This window comes from Leuresthes tenuis, unplaced genomic scaffold (assembly GCF_036924035.1).
Source record: "Leuresthes tenuis unplaced genomic scaffold, fLeuTen1.0.hap1 SCAF_9, whole genome shotgun sequence".
In the NCBI taxonomy this organism is placed as follows: Eukaryota; Metazoa; Chordata; class Actinopteri; order Atheriniformes; family Atherinopsidae; genus Leuresthes; species Leuresthes tenuis.
This window is the reverse complement of record NW_027325363.1, coordinates 22,198,193-22,222,203: the sequence shown is the minus strand read 5'-3', so window position 1 is coordinate 22,222,203 and position 24,011 is coordinate 22,198,193. Positions and strand designations below refer to the sequence as shown.

Genomic DNA, 24,011 nt, shown 5'->3' with positions numbered 1-24,011 from the left:
AGTAAGATGTTTGGATCTGAGACAATCACATCATTACCTTTCAAGTTCAATTTCAAATGCATTAATGTCACCTCCATAGCTGTTATTAAGTAGGACTCACGTGTTACAGATTTCTGTGTATTTCTATTTCAATTTTATTTATTTATTTTTACATTTAAATACGCACACACTTTAGGTAAATCATTCAAATGAGTATTGGCTTTGATTTGAGCTCGGGTGCAGTTTTGTGTCTCGACCAGAAGATGGCGGTCTAGTAGCGGTGCCAGAGGCGGATCTGCTGACGTGTTACTGTTGAGAAAAACTTAAACGAGGACAACATCCAACGTGGATGTTGTCGGGGGGGTGAAACCGGCCATCTGGGAAAGTGCTGGCTGTCCAGGGTGCTTGTCAGCTTAATCAAAACCGCATTTTGAGTGATTTAAAACCAAAGCGTCGAATCATTCTCAGAAGTTTAAGCACCTAGCTTAAGTCGTCTAAAACCGGCGAAAACGCAAAACCCTGCTACTAGTTCTACTTCTTTCAACGTGACACCATGGACACAAACGGACTGGTTACTTACTGAACATTACATATTTTGATCCTGAATAATTATGAATGATAACTAACTGAAACAACAGCCTGTACAATTTAGCAATCTGTTCTGTAATTGTTGTTGACGGCGACGCGTGCATTCCTGACAATGTAAACATCAGTTTATGATGCACATAACAGTTTGTATCACAGCCATAAAAGGTCAGGCTCCCCGCTGCTTCAAACGCTCTTTGTAAAACTTCCTTTTCAGGCTTTAAAATGCTGAGAAAGTCCCTTGATGTTTTCAAGTTAAAGTTTTTTATTGATATACTTTATCATACAATGGGAGGGAGATAGGTGGGTTGATAGCCATATATGCATTATTATGTGAAGTTAAATAATAAAACACCGTTTAATAACCATCTAACCCTCACTGCCGGGATTTTATTGGGTTTTGAGCGTCACTTCGGTTTTACTAAATGGTAATAACAACAACAACTGATTATTTGATAGGTCCGTTGTGGCAGGATACAAAGCCTAATGTACCATGCTGGACGACAAAAGCAGCTGTTCGTACCGCACCTGAAGGCATCATAAAATCCGGTGTAAATCACTGCAGGCGGCGACTTCAACGGTTTCTCAGAACTTCCACACACACGGACAATGTGCCGAATGACTACGTAACAGCAGCAGGCTTTGGGAGCCTTTCTGGTGCATAGCGGTTCTCAGAAGAAACTAAATCAAAGCATGTCGGTTTAAAAGGGTTCGCTAACAACGGCTACGTAGTGCTAAGGACTGTACGAAAAGGATGAGCAGCAAATGCCGCGGGGTCTTTTCCTTTAAACAGTCTTAACAACGGCAAGTTAGCACAAAGTTTAAAAAAAAAAACACTAAGCTAGCGGTGTGCGCGTTAGCTGAGCTTCGTCTGTCTGTCTTCGGTGATTCATTGTCAGTCACTGTTCAGACGCTGACGTTCACTTGTCAGGTTCGCACCGACACCATCAAACAGGCTGCAAGACCCAAAGTTTAACCGATTTCCAAACTATTCACAGTGACCCAAGCGATTACAGGATCGAGTTTCGCCGACTTTAAATCAAAGGATATCCACTTCAGGGGAAGTAAACACTGGATATTGTCATACCTGTGCCAAGGTAAGTACACCGAGAGTAATTGTTGGGTTATACGTCAGTTTTAACTGAGGGGGTAATGTTTAAACTCGTTAACTGTTGTATGTAATGTCTTCAGTGACACAGTGGAAACGTGCCCCGTCTAATTTAGACGTGCCATCATTCTTCAAAAATGTTTGTTGGATCTGGGTTGGAATGTTAAATAAACGCTTACACCTAACACATGGCTCAAAGGACTGATTGACATTTAAAATTAAATCGATAAATAGACAGTGCTAACTATAGAAATTGAACAAAAACTAGTCACTTGGTAGATATTTTTCAGGATACAACAGCGTCACTGTAGTATACTGCTAAAAGGTGTTGTTTAATGCCCAGCAGCGTGTGATCAGATAAGGTGTGTTGCCTGGAAGGAATTGAGTGACATATTTCCTGCTGGTAAAGCACACAGTTCCAGGTAAAACAGGTCTAATTTGACTTAACAGTGTGCTCTCTTGTCCAGGTCCAGGCATGTCTTTGATCATTTCCAAACATGGGAGATTTCAGTGTGTTCGTGTTGAGGCGACAGCTTTAAGTGTCCAGAATTGTTGTTGTGTTGATCGAACTCCTCAGTGTTTGAATTACTGCAACGAAGCCTTCAGACACAGTTTGAGGTTGGTGGTGTTTCCGTTTCAGGAGCTGAATGGCCTCTGTTGTGGTGGTGAAAACCGAGAAGCGACCTGCAGTTGATTCTCAGGATGCAGACTCGAATGCCAAAAAGCCCCGGTAAGCTCATATGCTTCCTTGGACCTAGCTAGAAACTATGCCTATTACTTACTCTGAAATTTTGTCTACAGATCTGAGTAAAAACTTTATTTTCTTCAGTTTGTCATTTTTGCCAGTCTTATTTAAAGGTGAGTTTTTAGTGTGACACTGCATGCGAGCATGCTTGAAAATGGTTTGTTTAACCTTCATGCTGTCGGAAGGATTTGGGAAGCACCGTCTATGGAACCGTCATCACTCAATCTCTGCCTGCCCCAAAGGAAACTACTGCCCAGCCTGAAGACTAAGCGTGCTCCCGAGCTCGTCCTGGTGATTGGTACCGGGGTAAGCTCTGCAGTGGCCCCGCAGGTCCCTGCTCTGCGCTCCTGGAAGGGCCTCATCCAGGCCTTGCTCGATGCAGCCAATGACTTTGACCTGCTCGAGGAGGAGGAAAGTCGGCGTTTTCAGAAGCACATGCAGGAAGACAAGAATTTGGTGCATGTGGCTCATGACCTCATTCAGAAACTTTCCCCGGTAAGACTGTCTGAGCCGTTTTCCCTTCCCTTCTTTTTCTAATTCACTCTCGCACACATGCAAAAAACACATGGCAGACAGGCCGCCGAAGACCTTTTGTTTCAAGTTCCACAGATTTACATGACGTCACCTGAGCTGTATCTCATTAAAACACCTCCAGCTCACGACAGCAGCGAGTACATTTGAATTGAGATAAATTCAGGGCTTTATAAAAAACAAATCCCCTGATGAAGCTGGGTTAGCTTTGCCTTGATTGAAGCCGTCAGCATTCTTGTAGCATATGAAAGGATACAAAACTGCACCGAGGAGACCGTATGCATGTCGTATACAGTCTTCAAACAAAATCATTTTTCATAGTTCTTATTTTCAACTCCAAATCAAACATATTCTGCCCTTCTTTTACGAGTCGGCACACTTTCCACAGATTTAAATGAACGTCTGTGGCGTGCTTTGCTCAAAAACACCACAGAGACGTTCCAACTCTTCCACTCTAAACTATGAATTTTCAGCTCTTTTCAATGCGGCTAATTTTTAGGGTGCGCCGCCTCACCCGCACGCCTGCTTCCACACGGCACGTCTTAATTGTGATCTGTCCCACAGTTCAAACATAACTTGAACACACATTGCACTCATTTACTCTCGAAGTGCATTATGAACATTTGCGACAGCACGCAGTAAGTAGAGCTGAGAGCTGACAAACGGTAAACTCGCCTCACACGTCCGTCACGCTAATAGAAAACTACTCGACTGGTACTTTTATTGGACCAAAGACAGTGGTTCTGTTCCCTCTTCTAGGAACAATCTCGTCGCAAGTCGTGAGTTGAACTGACCAAGGCTGCGGTAACATCGCGGCCAGCAGACGGCTTAATGCACCATTCAAGAAGCACGTCAGAAAATAACTGTCACGCAAAGTTTGAAGCGGCTAATAATCACGGCTACCGAGGCACAGCAGGAAGGATAATGAGAGAAGTTTAACTTGACTTATGAGACTTCTGGGTTCATACACGAGTCCATCCCATCCCCTGCTCCCACACTCTGTGGGAGATCACAACAACCGCGGCAACTTTGCTTCGTGTTCACCTGCGCAAACTTTTTCTTTGAATTAATTTGTGTTAAATAAAAAGATTTGCTCAGTCAAGGCAGATATTCTCCATTTAGCCTTGAAGCTACATCAACAACAGACTGTTCCACCATGTGAGAGTGAGATTTCAACAATCCATGAGGGAAATGTGTTGTCAATTTCTGCTTTGTTTTACTGATGCCTGCAGCTTTAAACCATTTTGATCGTTAGCAAAGAAATTGCGAAGGGGTGGGGGTCTGGGGGGGGTGGTTTACATATGACTGAGCTCTCTTACTACTGAACCAGTCTGGTCTGGAGCGGGGTTGGCAGATGGGAGTCTTAATACCGTTTGCCTCCTGTGTTAGTCATGTCTCATCGCACCTTTGACATTGATAAAACGCGCTTTGTTTCAGCCCTCAGCCTGTTGCAACAAAGGGAACAAACAGCGCTTTTATGGCTTTATCCATCGTGTTTATTTCGAACGAACCACAGCCAACTCCCGTTGGCTACAGACACAGCAGGGTCCAGCACAGCAGGTCTGAGGAAAAAAAAAAAAGAAACAAACAAGCATAGAATAATGTGAACCAGAACCTGCCTACCCCCATAAACACCCCCCCAGCCCAGATTTTCCATTCAGATTCAAAGCTCCAGCTAAGCATAGAGAGGACATAAGCATGCAGACTGTCCATTCATAAAAGTCGTGTGCAAAAATATTTCACCTTGTTTAACATGAGTGCGGAGCTGTTTGGTCGAGCACAGACGGGAGGGGGGGGGGGGTTCATTAAGAAGAATGGAAGCAACTTTTACCTTTTCGTCTCCGAACGGGAGAAGATTAAAAGGCCAGCCCTCACCTGCTGCTTCTGGTCTGAGCTGACCGACAGCTTCCCAGATATCTCAGGTATTCCCAGAGTAATTCTCTTATTAAGGCCTGTCTGCGCTTTCTCTTGGGGACGTCCACCGCAGGTGTTGTTGTTGTTTTCCTGTTTCCTGTTTTCCATTAAATACAACATGTATTACACCACGCCTTACACCACGGCAACACTAGAACGTGTCAGACTCACAACTTTTCAATCGATGACGTCGGATTGGCTTTGCTAGTTAATGGAAACCCAGCTCGTGCATCACAGTGTTGTCAGAGATGCGGAGCCAGATTCGGGGGGGGGACATTTGAAATGGCAATATGTGCGAGGGTGGTGAACGGTTAATTCCAGGAACAAGTCGGCTGAGAGAGTTTAGCCCACTTCCCAGGATTTGTGTATCAGCAGGGTCGCTTTTGTCTGGAATGAGGTGCAGTCGAAATAATTAGGGTAATCTGAAGGGAAAACCTCTGCGAAACTGCTTCTGTCATGAATTTACCAAACCGTGGCAACAACGAGGCCGTTTACACGGCAACCGACTGTTGTTTTTCAGGTTCATCTGCTAATATCGACGCGGTTCCTGCAGACTTCAGGCTTGGCATATGATTTGCTGAGATAGGTTATAAAGTTCACATCATCTGAAGCCCGTTAACACGCTTTTGCGGTTTTTCATGTAAAGCAGCAAAAAAAGAACAAACAAACGGATAAATCTGTGTAAAAAGGTCATCAGGGCGCCACGTGGAGGAAAAGCAGTTTATTAGTTGAAGTTGGATGTTTAGCGACAGAGTTGTTTATGTGTTCCATTTGGTTATTACATAAGTTCTGAGATGGTTCAAGGACACGGGGATCAGGATCAGGATGGGTGCAGTGTGGACACTAGATGTGGATAATGAGCCTCTTCCTGTGGAAAAGACTCCTGCTGTTTAGCCCATTAGAGCTGTAATCTGTTGAAGTCGGCGGCACATTTCCTTGGCTCTAGGATCACCTTGGTCACTGTGTCTTTGCTCAAGCTTTTGCTATTCTTAGCTGCCTGCCTCTTTCTGCCTTTTATTTTTTTTGTTTCGGATGAGATCGAGACGGTGCAGTCACTTTTCTTAGCAGGTGGAATGACAATCGCTGCTTGCAGAGCTGGGGACAGTATCGTAGAGGGGAACGGGAGGGTTTAACCCAGACGCATCCGATGCTGCCCACGTGAACACTTTCCCGCCCCACCCAAGATGCAAATCGAAGGGGAAAAGCCTGGCGTAAAGCATGCTGTCTTAAGTCGTAAGAGTGCGTGGCCGATTATTACGCTCTTAAACCCATTTCAGCTAAAACTCCTTCATCTCCTCGCTGTTTTAAGGAAGTTGCACGTCTCGGCCTAAACTCACAGCAGAAACGCCAACAATCAGATCAGTTTTTATTTTAAGAGACCTGATGTGGTCCGGTCACATGGCATCATGAGCAATTTCTTTAAAAAGCTTCTTGTTGTGGCTTTGTGAATGTTTGCTTCATGTCACAAATGGGGTCATTTGAGTAATGGCCTAAAAAGATTTATACTTCTTCTTCTTCTTTTTTTTTTACATACGTACTTCCACTTTAATTACACACACATTGAAACAAGTCAAACGCAGGTATATTCACTGTTACTAAGCTACGTAAAAGTAGGATTTTCCGCACGGCTATCATCTTAACCTCAGACCTACGGAAAACATTACAAAATGCATCATTCCTCACATATGCATTTGCACGGTGTCAGCTCGTGTTCGCCCGCTAACAACGACCCGTGTCTCCTGTCATGCCTTCTAGAGGACCGGAAACGTGCGATCCACGTTCTTCAAAGACTGCCTGTACGAAGTGTTTGATGATTTGGAGTGCAAGATGGAGCACGCGGGAAAACACCTCCTGCGCTCCGTGCTGCAGTTAATGGAGAGCGGCGCACTGGTCCTCACCACCAACTTCGACAACCTGCTGGAGATCTACGCAGCTCATCAGGGCACCAAGCTGGAGTCCCTGGACCTGACGGATGAAAAGAAGGTAAACGCTGCCTCCATTATGCTGTGGGATTGATTGCAGTGCATGCGCTCTCTTATTTATTTTTCTTTCTTCCAAACAAGTGCAAAGGTCACTGATGTGAACGCTTGTGTGTTCCACACTGTAGCAGTAAAATCTTGGTCAATACTGAATTCAGGTGGGATTTTCTTTGTCGTCTCACATCGCTCCCATCTCAGCTCCCTGAAAATGCTTCGCCCTGACGGAGCCCCTTTGTCTCTGACAGGTGGAGGAAACGTTATAGAGCGAACATTATCTGCTGTGGGTTAAGACCGGGTTGAAAAGGCTCCACCTGAGATCCCTGTCGTGTCATCTATGTTCCGCCTAATTTAACGTTAGCGTGACGGTTTTATAGAGCACAAATTTGGGGGGGAACTGGCCTGAGGGAGACCTGTTGCTTTGCCTGTCAGTGCTGGTATTTATGCCTCGTCTCCATCAGAGCTAATATCCTCTCACTGCTGTTCAGTGATTTTACTCCCTGCCCGGCCTGAACAGGATTTTGTGCAGTGGACCATTAAGTGTGTGTGTGTGTGTGTGTGTGTGTGCTCATGTGTGTCTAGGTGTTGGAGTGGGCTCAGGAGAAACGGAGGTTAAGTGTTTTGCATATCCATGGAGTTTACACCAACCCCAGTGGGATTGTACTGCACCCTGCTGGCTACCAGAATGTACTGCGGAACACTGAGGTTATGGTGAGTGTCCACATCCTTTACCGTTGTTAGTTTGTGTGTTAACACTGAAAAGGATGCGGTGTGTGGAGGCACTCCGCAGAGGTTAATCACAAGCTGCCGTTTGTTTTTCACAGCGCGAGATCCAGAAGCTGTACGAAACCAAGTCGTTTGTGTTTCTCGGCTGCGGGCGCACGGTAGACGACACGACCTTCCAGGCCCTGTTCCTGGAGGCGGTCAAACACAAGTCGGACCTGGAGCACTTCATGCTCGTGCGGCGGGAGGACGTCGGCGAATTCAAGAAGCTGCGCGACAACATGCTGGACAAGGGCATCAAGGTAATCTCCTACGGAGACGAGTACGCTGACCTGCCTGAGTACTTTGAGAGGCTGGCCAACGAGATCTGCAACCGGGACGTGTCCACCAACGGCTGGGGTAAGGACGATGACAGCCAGTCAGTCGAAATTTAGCTCAGTGGGAGACTTTTATTTTTTTTTTCCATTTAATTTGCTCGCTCTCCTTTTTCTGAAATGAACTCTCAATACGTGTCGCATTTTTATAATTTTATTTTTTTTTTTTTAAATCATCATCCACAGGATTTCCCTCACAAAACGAGGAACTGCAGAATGGCTTTAACGCACAGAAAAGCCTTCTTCAAGGTTAGGACTGAATGCTTCTCTTTGACCTTGAGAAGTTGCCACTTTCAAGAGACATTTTCAGAATAACAAATAAAAAAAACGCTTGTTTTCCCTCACTGGCATTGTTGGTAGGTAGAAAATCCAGGCCTGTTCTTTATCTGGCCCTTCCACACACACCAATGCAAAGCTGACTCTGCAGTATCGTCAGTGGCAACATTTTGCTTGATGCGCTTTGTTTTTCCAACTATTCATTCAAGTCCTTCCTATTGTTTTTTGCCTCAGACAATCATTGCTGACAAGGGACACAAGCGGGATCAGTTGTTTTCCTCTGCAGCTCTGCTGAGACTGGTTCACCGAGTGGTATGCTGTCTAGTTTTATTGATCGGATTTAGGAATCCACCACAGACTTAACAAAATGTCCATTTTTAATGGTTCTTATTTAAAAGGGAGGTGGGCTTTAGCGCTGCGGCACTACTCGGCCTCAGACCTCCTCCTTTATGTTAAAATGTTGCTGAAATCTCCATGTTTGAGAGGCTTAATGCCAGTTTCACATATGCAGAAGATGGGATGCTGTGTTCTTACTACTACTTGACAAACTTTGCTGCTTGGATTTCTAACACACAGTGAATGCAGAATGAAATGCACAACCTTGAACTAGCTGCCCTGTAGCTCCAATAAGCATCTCATGCCTTCTAACTGAAAGAGATTTCGTGTTGATGGATTGGATCAGTCATGCTTAACCCTGCAGCCAGGAACATTTGCATACGAATTGTTGGGGGGGGGTCCCCAAATCATGGAGGGCAAAGTAGTTCATGTTAGATTTCATTTCAGCAGCATTCGTTGCGAAACAGTTCTCTGCGAGTAGCAACCTCTCTCACTCCTGTGCTGGAAAGAAAATGGTGTTTTTCTTTTCTTTTTTTGATATTTTTGTGTTTTCTTGTGTCGTATTTATAAATACTGTTTTCAAAATAAAGCTTTTGGTATCCCATTTGTCTTTTTCGTGGCATTTGCACGTGTAACGACGAGCCTTTGCTGCATCCATTCAGTCCCTCTGCAACATCGTACAGAGCTTAGTTCCACTTTCCAGACCGGCTCAACATATATCAGCTTTATTTAGAAATGTTTACATTCTCATAAATTAGTTCAAATCTTCAGTATAACCCTCGATTCTCTCATATTGCACTACCACAATTTAAAGGAGGGGGGGGGGGGGGGGGGGTCTTTAAGACTTGTATTTCCTCTCGAAAATGGAGAAAAAAAATCAAATAAAAAAAAATCAAAGGGGAAAATAAATAGAGGGGCCACAGAGCTTCATTTTAACCTCACATGGGGAAGTCTTAACTATAGACATCTGACAGCCCTAAGAACAAAAAGAAAAAGGAATAAAATATACTTGCGCTTTTCACTGATAACCTAAAGGATCAGAGAGACAGCGGGTCAACCGTGGTGTTAGGTGAGGAGCTCTGGGAGAGTGTTTAAGTGGATGTGTTTTACAGAGGATCAGCGCTGACTGAGCCCGATCCCTCTGTGGATACACTGGCACTCCACTGTAGTGTAGAAGCTGTTTCTGACCCGAACTGCGACGGGATTCTCTGTGGCCGACCATCCGTTTAATTAAAGTGTTTGCTAGGAATAGAGATGACAGAGGCACTACGGTCACTAAGCCTTCCTCTGGAACAGGTTAACTTCGTTTACATGAGGAGGAGGAAACCGAGAGACGATGCAAAAACCGTCCACTCGGCCGAGGCGAAATATCATTTAGATGTGACGTCACCATTTTAGAACTCCAGCTGATCTGAGGTACTTTTTAATTTTTGCAACCAAAAGTTTAAAATAAAGCAAAAGGAGGCTCCTCTGGATTTAGTTGGGACAAACAAAAAAAAAACAACAAAAAAAAAAACACCTTCTGTCAGTTTCATGACCTGTTTGTGTAACAAGTTCATTCGTTTGATGCCAAGTTGGATGTGCATGAGAGGAGCGTGAAAAGGCAGGCGAGCAGGGCTGGAACATCTCACGGCAGCGCGGCAAAGATAGACGGGTGGCTTCCTTGCGATGATGAATCTGAACGGCGGAACGTGCGGCTGCTCTTAAGCCTTCATCAGGGCGCTGACCACGGCGCGGGCGTTGAGGCTGCGCAGGTCGTTGTAGGTCTGCCCCGTGCCCACGAACACGATGGGCTGGCCTGTGATGTAAGTCATGGAGATGGCAGCGCCGACCTGTCGGAGAGGGAGGATGACGCACGACAGGTATCAGCTTTCCAACTGAAAGATTATTCATGAGCCTGAGAGCAGCCGCTGACAAAGCCCTATCTGCAATATTTTTTGTCTGCTCAGAAGATGAAATGTGCATATATAAAATGATACCTTGTCATCAATAGTGTCAAACTTAGTGAGAACTATTCCATCAATGAGCCGAGGCTTGTCAGACATGGAGTGGTCTGCCAGAGCCCGATTAAACTTCACCTAAAGCACAAAGGAAAGAGAAAGCTGAATCATTCAGGTGAAAACTGATGAGCACAGAGTTAAAATGCATAAAACCGTGGTTCCTGCCCTGTAAGGTTTAGATGGAGGGAGGGGAGGGGAGGGGGCACATCTGTGTAAACACATTATTCAACCACAGAGCAGGTTTATGGAGCAACGCTGACCTCTGCTGGACACTTTAATAAACTGAAATCATTATTCTGCCTGATGAGCCACATAGGATCTGAATAAATCCCACCCCACGAACCAAATAGACGGGCAGGAATGCTCAGCTTTTGTCAGTGGTCTTACCAGCTGGTCAACAGCCTCATTGCCCACCAGAGCCTCCCCAACAAACAGCACCAGATCGGGCATGTTGACAGCAATAAGTTTAGCCAGGGCTGTCATTAGGGGGGCGTTGTCCTGCATCCGCCCAGCAGTGTCCACCAGCACCACGTCAAAGGCCTGGTTGCGGGCTGGAGGGATCAAAGATGAACAGTTAACATGTGACGGGCTTCGGAAGAGCTGCACTTTCATGTTTGAACAACTAACCTCAGGCACAATCAACAAGTACCGGCAGAGAGTTTTTACCATAGGCGATGGCCTCCATAGCAATTCCAGCTGCGTCCTTCCCGTAGCCTTTCTCATAGAGATGCACAACGGGCCGCCCTCCGTCCTTCCCTGGGGGGTGCAGAGAGTTCAGGCGGCGCTGATGAGTGCGCAGCTGCTCCACGGCCCCGGCACGAAACGTGTCGCAGGCTGCGATCAGCACGGTGAAGCCGTTCTCTATCAGCCAGAAGGAGATCTGGACCAAGACAAGCGGGAGTTCAGCGGCACGTTGTCCGAGAAAAAGACGCGCAAGTTCACGTGGGCACGCCGGCTCACTCTCACGTCAACAACCACAGTTATTTCAAATAAAAAAGGACGTTACTCTGAACCAATAAAGCTGAAGGACCGTTCCATCTGGGAGTCCTCACCTCTGTATTCACTGTAAAACCCGACAGCTGCCATCAGACAGCATCAAGTTGTTCTACATTTATTCAACACTGTGCTGATCACAGAGGATGAAGCCGGAGTGCATCCTTAGGATGGGTAATAAACTAAATACTGAAGTCACGTGGCTGTAAAAGAAAAGGGTGATTCGTATAAGAATCTGCCGTTCAAGCTGACCTTTGCCAGGTTGGTGGATTTTCCAACTCCGTTGACGCCACAAAATGTGATGACAAAGGGCCTGCGCTGGCTCTGCGCCTCCATCACATCTCTGAGGATATCCACCCTGCGCTTGGGTTGCAGGATCTGCACCAGCGAGTCTTGCAGGGCCTGCTTTACTGTTGAGGCCACAGCTACACACAGAAAAAAAAGGCATGTAAGCGGTACTCATGCACACGTAGACATGAATATGCAGGATTTGGAGGCAAGGAACAAGACTGGGTTTTGTGTGTGTGTGTGTGTGTGTGTGTGTGTGTGCTGGACAGTTACGTTCAGAGCAAAAGAAGCCAAATATCATTATTCATAAATAATAAAACATGTGCAGGAACAGTCTTCAAACAAAGATTCCCAATTACCTTAACTTCATTAGGGTTTTTTTATAGTTTCGTCCATAAATCTAGTCTGAGCAGCACTTAAAAATGCATCCTATGGATATGAAACTGAGGGGAAGATCAAGTTTAATTCCATTTGCCGTGGGAATTATATTACCATTTCAAAGTGCATTACTGTAATCACATTACTCTTCCCAACATGTAGACTGATGCTTTCCGACAGAGCCAAGGAAGAGAATATGCACATTAATCATTATAGCAATCTGATAAGAAGAGTGGGGAGCAATACCGAGTTGTGGGTATGATTAGATGGCTGTGAAAGGGTACTTACTGGTGAATGTGCCCATGACTTTGCCCTCCAGTTTTTTGGCCACGGAGTCACACAGCTGGGAGGCGATGTCGGCAGCTACATTCTTTGCTGCAGATTCGGAAAGGAGAACAAGGATGAGCACACATCAAACCTGCAGGGTAAGGTGAGCGAGTGAAAGGGACGTGAAGACAGACCGATGAGGTGGTCCCTCATCTTCTCCAGCACCGGCTCCATGTCCTCTCGGGACAGGCTCTTGGAGCCCACCAGGCCCTTCAGCATCCCAAAAATCCCCCCGAAACCGCCACCTTTTTTAGAGCTGAGAAAAACAAACAAAGCTGGATGCAACTCACATTTGGGACAAAGACACAGGACTATGACAAGAGACCCGTGGCTACCTCGTCTTGCTCGTTTCGCTAACGACCACTTCCTCGTCTTCCTCCTCCATCTCTCCATCCTCGCTGGACTCGTAGTCCACAGACCGCAGGTCTCCTTTCATGGAGCTGAGCTGCATTCCCTGAGAAGCATCCAAACTCTTAATTCAAGTTTTATCAAAGCGACTAAGGCAGAGGTTTCTGCTTCATACCAGGTCGATTTGTGCGTCTGGGTTCTGTTCGCCACCGTTGGGAGAACCTTCATTCCTGTTGCTGTAGTCCAGCTCCTTAGCGCTGCTACCAGCGTTGCCCCAAACGCGCATCGCTTTCTTATTCGGCTTTTGAGGCTTTGGGGACTTGCTGTGAGAAGAACGACACAAGAACAGTTGGAAAAAAGAATAGCTGCTGCGATCTTGCCTATTTTTTCCAGCCATTTGTGTCCGTTAAGCATGTGTATGAAAACGTGACTCAATCAGCCTTACCTGGGTTTTTCAGCCGGTCCCGCCATGCGCTTGCGGAGGAATTCCTCTCTGTTCTTTTTAATGATCTCCTCAGGAGTCAAGCCTTGGTTGCCGTTCTCAACCGTCTTCTGGTTAGAGGATGAGGCCTTGCTCTGATCCCCTTTGGCAGGCTCAGCTGCAGGAGCTGGAAAACATCAGTTGTCAACTGTCTGAGATTGCAAAGCGAGCTGTTTCACAGAGCTTATTTTAGCTCCACCAGAAACACTTACCCTCCTTTTTGGCATTTTTACTCTTCTTGCCACCTTGTTCTTTGTCCTTGTCCCCACCCTTCGTTTCAATCATTGACTTCACAGTTTTTTGGGACTTTTTGGACTCATTAAAGGACCGTATTTGATGATGGCTTCGACCTTTACTGCTCACCTCCGCCTCCCTTGTCGTAACCAGTCGATTTAAGTCAGCATGGGCGAGACAAAAAGAAACCTGGTTTAGAGGAAGGATCTCACAGCTTCATCGCACAGATGATTTTTTTACCCCACTGTACAGAAACGTGCATTCTTCCTGAAAATAACTGAGCCACTTCTGATTAAGCTGGCCACTAAAATAACAGTAGGGTTCTGGTCTCGTTTACACTTGCATCTCCAGTGATCTGATCTCTCTTCGACATTTTCTCTAAAGCTGCATCACACACACTCAACATCCTAAACGATAACACTGTCGCTTCAGTCCCCGACATCTTACGGTTTTCCCCGAGTCATGGCAACAGCAGCACCTTACATTTCAACAAAATATGTTATATAATGAATGCAACGTGAGAATTTATGTGTACCCTCTGATATTCAAGACATGCAAACTGAAACCTTCTAAATTTCCTGCGCTAAAAAGGTGAAGAATATTAAGAAACGCGAGACAATGCTCTGCACAGTACATCAATTAGCTGAGAGATCTGCTTGAAAAAACAAAACAAAAAAACACCTGAGCAGCATTATGAAGTCCTCCTCAAACTCATAGCTGTTGTTGAGAAGCTTCAAAGCTCCTTTTTGCTCCAGCTCATTCTTATAGCGATCCCTGAAATGAAGCTGAACATCATCTATAAACTTGTCCACGTAGGTCAGCGTCAGGATTTTTTGAAAACCCACCTGGACAAGGGATAGGAAAATAAGAAAAATAAGGACGGTCATCAACATGTTCAAGTTTGACAGTACTAAAAAGTGGTTCCAGGTTAGCTGTCTGCTCCTCAGTGCTCTGATGAACTACTTCGTTTCACTGTGCGACTTACCACAAAAATCAACTCAAACTCATTATCCAGCTTGTATTTTAGACTCAGAGCCTCATGAGTGAACGAATTGTTCCCACTTCGTTCCTGTAAAAACAAACAAACATGACTGTGAATGAGAACTTGAACATATGTTGTTGCTAATGCTAACACTGCTAAAACCTGAAAGAAGCCACATTTAAAGAGAGCGCGTCAAAATTAATCTGAGAAATCCAACAGGGTAGATTTCATTTAACCTCACTCTACAATAAGGCCGTTTAGTACAGTATTATTACGCAATAAGCTGGTGTTTGCTACCCACCAGCGCTAGCTTAGCATTAGCTTAGCTAAAAGATAAACCGAGACAATCGCAGCCAAAAGTTAACCTGACTGTGCGGTTCACCTGTAGGATCACCGAGCGGATCAAAGCGTTGACTGGCCCCGTGAAAGATTCAGTGACCCCGGCTCCCTGAAAACACCACAACACTATCCCTCCTTTGCTGAAGATGGTGAAGAAATCCAGCATCTTGTCACCACGTATCTGCGTTTTTGAAAAGAGAATATACACAAGAAGTAACAGTTGAAATACAATAAACAATGAAAAAAAAGGTGAACAATGAAAAAAAAGGTATTGAATCTTACCAGAAAAATAAGTCAACGTATATTAAATACCCCACGAGTACAAACCCCACACCGGTGGAAAACTGTTTTAGACACGTCAGATGTTGAACCAGGAAGAGACGCGCTCTTCCGGAAGTTTTTTTTTTTCCGGATCATGCGCTTGCGCAGTTCGATGAACCTGTTTTCCTATAAAAAGTCACACTCGTGAAAGGATTCCACGTGAAGTAACTACTTTAAACGGGTGTTTCTCGGCAGCACATCTCACTTTGTGTTTCACTTAGTCACGAAAAAAAGCCCCTCCATGTTCATAATGGAACATGTTCCGACTTGTTCACAAATTGCATTCAGAAGAGGCACATGCATTAATTACTAGGATAGATTTTAATGGTGCATGTCTGTTCCTGAACGCCTCTAAGTATGAAATGTAAATAGAAACGGGATGCAATGATTTAAAAAGGACTTAAGTCTTAAATGAATTAAAGTGATAAAAATTCAACACAATTTGAATGAAAAAAAACGCCTTATATTCTTAATTTGATGCAACATTTGTGTTTGGGAACTATGGCCAACACTTGCGGTGGATTTGAAAGCGATTAGCTGATTGGCTAAAGCTAAATTGGCCCATTTACTGTACTATAATCGCCGTTAATAATAATATAATCTGTTTTAGATGGGTGACATTTCTGGACTACGTCTGGCGTTGTCGTTTTGAAAAAAAGGAAGGGGTTGTCTGGATGGGAACATAATAAAACATATTGTTAAAAGAGCAAAAGGCAATCATAAAATTTCAACCAATCAAACCAAAGGACTGTTATTCTCTCCACCTCAGTCTAAAATGAAATACACTAAAGCCAAGAGAAGGCAGCATTTCTGGATTTTAAGGGAAAAAAGGTTTGATACACATCTAATTAAAGTTAGAGAAATATATAGAATAGAAATGTCTACATTTCATAGATTTTTTAGACGTTTTAATGACTGCTTACAAATGTGAGACAGGCAGTGTGTAATTTACGTAACAGGAAGACACTCATGATGTGGTTGACTGAACACCATTTTATACTCAGGATAAGATTAAGCTTTCACACCTCTGAATTTACATTAGCAGATGAAGATTGGGATTGCCTTTCCCACTTACTTCATAGTAGAATGACATTTAGAGAAAAAAAAGTATTCTTGATCTACCCAAAGGAATAAAATGCCTTTAAAAAAAAAAAGAAAAAAAAGAACATCACCCAGATTATCTGGTATACTGAATATTTTTTTGTTGTATTTATTTGTCCTTGTAATTGTTTTAAGCGATGGGTCACTGTTTGCTCAGCGAGATATAAATTCTCACAGAGTTTGCATTTTAAAGTCGATTGCACTTGCATGGGCGTCTCTTCCAGCAAACAGCAACTTCCTCTTTTTCTGATGGTGATATCAATGACTTTGCTGCTGTCTGTTGAGCTGCTTACTGTGAGTTATTTTTGTAGAGAAGAGAAAATCTTGGCAATGGAGCATTAACTACGCGTTTACTGGAGGCATTCTGGAGAGGAGGTGAACAGACATGGTGGTATTAACAACATGCATGGTAAGTCAAGGTGGTAAACCTTTCCAGGATGTTCTTTTTTTTACATTTGAGCTGCGTTGAATCTGTATCAAGTGCATGATTACTCACTTGTTCTCACACTTTTTCTTGGGCCGGAAGTGAACTGATCAAAACAACAAAAGTCAGCGTGACGCATTGTGAATCCTGGTTCCACTGCTCTTTTAGCTGAGCTTGAAAATATTCATAAATATTGATAACTGGGAGTTCACGTGAAAAGCAAACTGCACTTGAAATTCCTCTGCTGTCCACAGGAAGAACTAGAGTCAGATCTTCTTCCTTTGGAGAGTTATGTCCCTTATGTATGGGTCACCAAACCTATTCAGAAGTCGGGCAAGTCCTGGATCACAACAACCTGATTTTAAAAGTTCTCTTCATTATGAACAAATTCTTAAGTGAAATGAGAGAAGGAAATGATGTCTAAATGTCCCACGGAAGGAAGCCCAGCCTTCATCGTGGTGTCCAGTTAAATGCTTCCTCCTGCAGAATTAGAATCTTATCTATCTAATTTTACAACTCCATATTCTTGTGTCATTTTTCTGCACTCTGCTTCTGAAAATGTGCGGCCAAGTCACAGTTATATTCCGTTTGTCTTTTATCTTTCAGCAAGGCTCCGAAAGCTTTTGAAATCACAAAGAACTTCGCCAACGCAATGTGAGAGAGAGGACAGAATAACCCAAAACTCTGTGGCGTCCGTCAGCAGTGGATCGCCACCTTCATCGCAGCTGAGTTCATCATCATCTGGGACAACGCCGTCGAAACCACGGCAGATACAGGTTGCTTTGAGTTCTCAGCTGAGATGGAAAAGAAAATATGATGTGTTTGTGTGCCACAGCTCTGCCCACAGAGACATCGAAGAGGCCACACGTCTGGTCTTGTTCCTTGAGGCTGCGCCCCACAGCTTCAGGTGTTTCCTATGGCAGAGGGACGCTTGTCCGGGAGGTGCTATTTCTACTGAGTTTTGCGAGGCTGTGCAGAACAGCCATATACGGGCTCTGCTTATCACTCCCAGTTTCGTGCAGGATGATTGGTGCAATTACATGATGCATCAGGCTCTGGCAGAGGGGCCCATGTCCAATAGGATGATTCCCATGCTTCAGAATCTGACGCACTCGCAGTACCCTCATGAACTGAAGTTCTACTACTACATTGATCTGAGCAAGAACCCAGACCATGGCTATAGTGTTGTCAGCAAGACTGTGCTCAGGTGTAAGTAACTGAAAACATTCTGTATGGTAGTCAACATAAATTGGTCTCGGTCAAAGCCCCTGGGGATGCGTAGTCCTACAACTATGAAATATGTTGAAATCTGCATTGAGTTATATCTAATTAACATTTTGCTCCCTCTAAGCTTCAGAAAACAAGAGGACCGTATGGTATAATTCAAAACGTTTTTGGAGGGGAAAAACCCACCTTTAATGTTTTTTTTCTTCTCGTTTTCCTCGCCAGACCTGGAGAACCTGGTTAAAAATGAAATGAAACTTGTCAACAACTCGGGCAGACGTTGAAATGGACTCAGTTCACAAGAAGGAAAGCTGTCTTTGTACGACCCGGCTGGGACTTCTGCTCCACTGGAGGAGATGCAGACCAGAGATGAAAGCTTCAGTGGCATTCGCTGTGAGCGTAATTGATTAAATATGTTGAAGTCCGAGAGGCTCTACATAGAAAAGAAACACTGCTGCTATTGACTGAAGTCACTTCACAGACCCTCTTGTCACATCATGCATTGATCTGAAGGGGAATTTAAGCTGTAGAGCCTTTATTAGACTTTTTAGTGCGTTGTCAACACTGAGTGTGTTGAGGGGGAGTTATTTCCTGCATTAGCCACAGAGAAATATGGCTTGTGCTTTTCAAAACTGGAAATACCCCAGGCTGCCCACTTTGACTGGGCTTTCAGGGCCAATAACACAGAGAGAACTTTATGTTCTAAATTTGACAAAGTATATCTTAATTAGAGTCTTCTGGCAGACTGATAGCTTGGTGATATTAATAATTCTGACAAGCTGCCTCCTGGCTGATTTGTCCCTATGCATCTAGAGATGGGAATGTGAGCCATCCAGGCCGAGCCCTGACTCCAGGCTAATACCAGCTTCAGTCGACTCCTGCAGCCTTCTGAAGAATGAGCGGTTATCACAACTGGCTGAACACTTGGAGCAAAGTATCAGCATGTTTAAGAAATGAGAAGAGTCCTTCCATTCAGAGGCCTTTTTGTTCTTTATTAAGTCACATTAAATGTCATCAATGAAGCGTACTGGCAGATGCAATAACTGGTACTCTTTGAATCAACCGGAGCATAAAGCTTTTTTTTATTTTATTTTTTTTTTAACGCACGCAGGTTTTATTTATTTTCTTCTTCTTGGCACTGTTTGCTTTCAAGAAGTGATACATGTCCTGGTACATTTTCATTGTTGCTGTATCATCGTGCCACTTCCACACCCCCCTAAAACAACAGCTGACATTTAAAGAATACACACCAAAAGGCGCTTGATAATCGCCTCATTTGCAGCGAGCCACCGTGCTAAACATAAAATAAGAAAATACAGATAAAAAAAAATCTATGAAAGGCCCAGATGTTCGATGAGGCTTCTGCTGGTGCCGTTGTGAATCCTTGCATGGAAGCGCACACTGTGACCAAAAAAAAGAGCCAACTTTCACATCTCACATAAAAAGAAACAACTTGAACATGACTTTTACACCATTATTATTCACATTTACAAGATGCGGTGTCTTTCATATTCAGGTGAAAGGGTTACAGTCTGTGATTTGCTGAAGTAAAATTTATATTCTGCGAAAAAAAGAATAAAGCAGGAGCTGAGAATCATGTTCATTTCATGAGCCCCCTTATTTCCACCCTTTACTCAATGCACATGATCTGGAAAATTCCCATTTTTAAACTTGGCCTTTCTTTTAGTCTCAGCTTACAAGCCTGTAGGGGATAATAAAAACAGAAAGACAGATATATTGATAATGAAACTGGATTACTGTAGCAGGTGGGTACATTAGGTTCAACCAAGGGACAGTTTGAAAATACACCAACAGGGCCAGAAGAAGGACTTTTCTTTTTTTTTTTATCATACCAGCACATGTTTTCACGTGATGTAAAACAAGATTTAGCACTTAGGACCCAAATAAAAGCCAAGTGTTGTGAGAATAATGAATAAAGAAAATGACTCAGATACACAAAATGTGCTGTGTGTAGGGACTATATATATAGTCAATATATAATGACTATATTCCAGGACTGGAGTAATTCGTCGCACACTGCAGAGAATGTGAGTCAGTTTTGGTCCAGATCTGTGTCCACAGGTCTAACAAGGTCAGACTTGTTATGCAGTCAAACAGCACCAGGCAGGAATGATTTCCTGTATCTTTCCGTTACACAGCAGGCGGAAGAGACACTGGTGCTGAAGCGGCTCTTGAGCTTATCCAGCGCTCCGTGGAGGTGATGACGACTGCCCTCAGTTTTCTGCAAGCGTGCCTAAAACAAACGGCATGTATTTTGATGAATTTGTTCAGTCTATTGGCATCCTTTGCTTTCATGCATTCTCCGCTCTAGCCACATCAAAGGAAGATAGCGCTCACCCACCTAAAATATCTTCTCCATCCTTTTGCAGCCTCTGTGTCGTCAGATCTGGTGAACAATGAAAAAAAGGTATTGAATCTTACCGGAAAAATAGGTCAACGTATATATTAAATACCCCACGAGTACAAACTCTGATCTATCATAATTATCTATTATATTAATATATCTATTATAATTACAACAATCCAAATGTTTTAACATCTAACAACAGCACTGCTTTCACATGAATGCTGTGGTTAGGGCCGAGGTTAAGCGTGGGGCAGGGTGTCATCCCTTCGCAGTAAACGCTGGGCAGGAATAAGCAAAAAAATGACTCGTCATTTAATTCTCTATTTCACCAAGCTGTACTTTGCCAATTTGAAGATTAATTCAACTGCCTTGGGTACTTCTGAGAGGGTTTTGGAGCTCGAAGTTGCTAGCAATTCTTGCAGCACACATTTGATAGTGGAACTATGCTAACTAGGTGTAGTTGCTTTTGCAAGATTGCCTGCTTTTTAAGCAGAAACTGTAAACTATTAACAAAGTCCACTGGATGGCCTGTTGTTAACCTTTTAGTATTAGTCAGAGGCAACATACATTTGTGGACTTCTACCAACCAAAAGACACTGATATATGTGATATGAAGAGGTTTCGTCTCTAATACACGCAGTGAAGTGGCAGCACAGGCAAGGTTTTTCTTATCAACTGCCACATCCTTTACCACATCCTCATATCTGCGGCTCCGCTTTAGCGGGTTTTTGTGCTGTGACGTGCTCGGGAAAAACCTGGACGGTAGATGGCTCATTGAATGATTAACTTTGCACTCCTTTCAGACCCCAGTCCCGAGTTTCATTTCTCAAAAAAAAGTCAAATAACAGAAAATGTTAAAGGCTGAGTGGGCATGAACGAAACTCTCCTTCTGATCTCAGAATTGCCAGGGTGGGAAAGCCCCTTTATGATAAGCAAATGCTCCAGTGCAATTTGTGGGCTTGTAACGGAGTGATGGTCTCTCTCAGAATGCTTACAGAACTCCGACAGGGCCATTGGTCCGGTGGAGGCAAACATTTGTTCAGTGCCTAATCTCTGAGTTTGCAGTTTGTAAAAGAGGCTTGTGGCCAACAGATAAGGGAAATGGAGGCAGATACGCTCCAAAAACACGGCTCGTTTGAAGGAACGAAACACTGGGTTAAACAAAAAGTTTCACTCATAAATTATCACTCCCTACGCAGCTTCAAGCCTCACGGGTGCTCTAATGACACCTGTCCATCAGTTTCATTTTTTTTATCCTTTCCAAAGACAGAACGCACGGCCTGCTGCAACAAGACTCCAGATGTTAGTTCACCTGGCAGGCAGAAGCTGTATGTTGGGAAGGATGGTGCAAATCCTCAAAATGAGCAGAAGGTCTGTGACATGGAAGAGTTCACTAACCTGCGCATTTCAGCGCCAGCCCTATCAGCTTCAGCCCACATATTTACAAAACCAAAGCATTTGGACGCGTCTGGATTCGGGTGGACCAAAGTTCATCATGGATGAATTACAGCCGCCGCCAAAGCTCTGCTCCAAAAAACACGGCCTCGCTCTCGTGCTTGAAAGCAACCGAGATTTATCGGTTCTCCCACCGGTTGGTGCCAGTAAACCCTCTGTGAGGTACGAGCTGCTGCAGGAATCTGTGCAGTTAGTTGAGACCTCTCTCTTCACAACAGGTGTACCGCTGTCAAGAAACAGATGTGACTGACGGTAAAGAGTTGATGGTAAATCAAGATGACTGTGGACAGCAGGCTTTTTTTTTTTGTGCGTGAGAGTTTAAAGATCGCTCTGCTGAATAGGAAGAAAAAGAAGAGATTTGCTTAATCCCGCAGTTTGAAATCTTTTTTATCAAATAATTAGATTTGCTCACGTACGACACAGAAGTGAATGTTTGAGGTATGTGTTTTCGAGTAGATATTCTGATTTACGGCACTTTTATTCCTCTACTCCACTGCAGGTGACAGGCATATGCAGTATTTCTAAGCCCACTAAATTTGCAAACCACTGGGCAAAAGATGTGGTCCATTCATCCAGTCCTTATACCTGTTCATTTTCTGAGGAGTGTGCTGCTTATGAAATCACTCAGCCCTATGAATCATTCAAGCAAAAATAAATGAATAAAGAGGCAATTAGCTAAATCAGTTTTTGCGTCAACTCATAACAGACAACTTAGCCAAGAACCCATATTAAATTGGACCTTTTGCCACTTTGTTACTATCAGCCTGTCACTAATAATTTGTGAAGGACAATACAGTTTGACAGACTTGAAATAGTCTTCCAACAGAGGTATTAGTCAAGAACTTGGCACATCTCAGCACGGTGTGTTGTGTGACTTCAAAAAAACTTTGAGGAAACGGGGCAAGTGGAGGATGAAAGAGGAAGTGCTGAGTTCACTGATGCCTGCCCAAACATGGTCTCTGGGAAAGGATGGTGGTCCAGAAGCCCATTTCTTAAGGAAGGGTAACATGAAATAAAAAGACTGCTGCTATCAAAAATCAGCAGAAACAGTCCTACAAGAAGAAAATTAAAATAACTAAAGGAATAAAGTCTGAGAACTGTAAAATGTTCGTGGTGCGAGAATGGGGAACCCAAATGCGGACTTGAAAATAAACAGATTTATTTACAAAAAAAACCCCAAAAGCACAAGGCAAGAACAAAGGGTGCAGCAGAGCCGGTTATCAAAAATACTAAACTGTGAAAAAACAAGACAAGGCAAGACGATGAACAAATAATGCGGGGCAAAAACCTGACAAGACAATGGCCAAACGTGGCATGGAAGGTTAAGTGAGGATTTCACAATGACTGTGAGTGAACCTGGAAGCTAAATACTGGGGAAGGTGATTGGTGAGGAGGTGCAGCTGTGGAACAGAAACAGTGACTTGAGTGAAACTAAGCGACATGACAAGAAAATACACCAAGAACCTGAACACATCACAAAACAAAAGTCAAAACGTGACATAAAACTCTTTTTTTCCTTTACACTTATGCCTTGAAATAAAAAAAAAACAACAACTTTGCTACCTATATTCCTTTTTCTGTACTATATGTAGAAAAAACTTGCACAGAATTAACTTGTAATCCCACTGGATTTCTATCAATTTACATCCAAGCTTTGATTAATACTTGGGCCACTTTACAGATACATGAGCTAAGATAGATTAATATCGAAATCAATAGCAGAAGTTAATATCAACGTAAACTGATATTAAGCTCCTCAGTATCTAAGGTAGAAAAGAGAAGCAGCCACATTAAAGTCTTTTCAGTATTAGCAAAGACTACTTTAGGTTTGGTGCAGTAAGTGTAATTATCTGCTCTTTGCCTAAGTACTTCATCTGAGCTTAATGCATGGTTTTAATGCTACTTCACTTAGTTTAAGTGAAAGAAGTGAGCTCCTATGCAGGCCTTGCTAGTTGCTGGTTTGACTTTGATAGTCGCGATTTTAAAAAGAAATCCCTGCCAACTGCAAAGGCTTTCCAGATGTTGTTCGCCTTTTCTGGTGGATAAAATGTCCACTTTTATACAGACTGAGGAGCAAATCGCCTTAATGAGCTGGTACTCACACGGAACATTTCGATATCCCGCTCTCTTCAACAGGCATGTAATTTAGATAAAGCATCTCCAACGACCAGCGCGTGAACCCAGGTGCGCATGCGTCCCTG

The 24,011-nt window shown here is 43.7% G+C and overlaps 3 protein-coding genes and 1 long non-coding RNA gene across 6 annotated transcripts; 2 read left to right on the top strand and 2 right to left on the bottom strand.

Moving 5' to 3' along the window:
* Window positions 1–1,087: 1,087 nt before the first annotated feature.
* On the top strand, window positions 1,088–9,143 carry fam118b (family with sequence similarity 118 member B). 3 transcript variants are annotated; one of them, XM_072392848.1, is made up of 8 exons: window positions 1,088–1,221; window positions 1,563–1,661; window positions 2,313–2,402; window positions 2,603–2,912; window positions 6,618–6,845; window positions 7,421–7,549; window positions 7,663–7,960; window positions 8,122–9,143. In XM_072392848.1, the coding sequence occupies exons 3-8, from the start codon at window positions 2,320–2,322 to the stop codon at window positions 8,187–8,189; spliced, it is 1,116 nt and encodes a 371-aa protein (XP_072248949.1). In that variant the 5' UTR covers window positions 1,088–1,221; window positions 1,563–1,661; window positions 2,313–2,319; the 3' UTR covers window positions 8,190–9,143. The 3 variants fall into 3 exon arrangements, with proteins under 3 accessions (XP_072248949.1, XP_072248948.1, XP_072248950.1); XM_072392847.1 differs by lacking the exon at window positions 1,088–1,221 and having other exon boundaries at window positions 1,228–1,661; XM_072392849.1 differs by lacking the exon at window positions 1,088–1,221 and having other exon boundaries at window positions 1,228–1,661; window positions 2,660–2,912; window positions 8,122–9,141.
* Window positions 9,144–9,256: 113 nt separating this feature from the next.
* Window positions 9,257–15,310, bottom strand: srpra (SRP receptor subunit alpha). Its single transcript, XM_072392846.1, has 15 exons — window positions 15,200–15,310; window positions 14,961–15,098; window positions 14,582–14,665; window positions 14,278–14,441; window positions 13,575–13,735; window positions 13,327–13,489; window positions 13,057–13,204; window positions 12,869–12,987; window positions 12,668–12,789; window positions 12,495–12,581; window positions 11,793–11,965; window positions 11,214–11,427; window positions 10,935–11,098; window positions 10,527–10,625; window positions 9,257–10,379 (listed from the first exon to the last, which is right to left on the bottom strand). The coding sequence occupies exons 2-15, from the start codon at window positions 15,081–15,083 to the stop codon at window positions 10,251–10,253; spliced, it is 1,950 nt and encodes a 649-aa protein (XP_072248947.1). The 5' UTR covers window positions 15,084–15,098; window positions 15,200–15,310; the 3' UTR covers window positions 9,257–10,250.
* A 1,348-nt stretch (window positions 15,311–16,658) lies between these two features.
* Window positions 16,659–18,539, top strand: tirap (toll-interleukin 1 receptor (TIR) domain containing adaptor protein). Its single transcript, XM_072392850.1, has 3 exons — window positions 16,659–16,748; window positions 17,370–17,972; window positions 18,213–18,539. The coding sequence occupies exons 1-3, from the start codon at window positions 16,742–16,744 to the stop codon at window positions 18,269–18,271; spliced, it is 669 nt and encodes a 222-aa protein (XP_072248951.1). The 5' UTR covers window positions 16,659–16,741; the 3' UTR covers window positions 18,272–18,539.
* A 450-nt stretch (window positions 18,540–18,989) lies between these two features.
* LOC140314561 (uncharacterized) lies at window positions 18,990–24,008 on the bottom strand. Its single transcript, XR_011917149.1, has 3 exons — window positions 23,913–24,008; window positions 20,350–20,394; window positions 18,990–20,241 (listed from the first exon to the last, which is right to left on the bottom strand). It is a non-coding gene; the product is annotated as an uncharacterized lncRNA (long non-coding RNA).
* Between the last annotated feature and the right edge of the window lie 3 nt (window positions 24,009–24,011).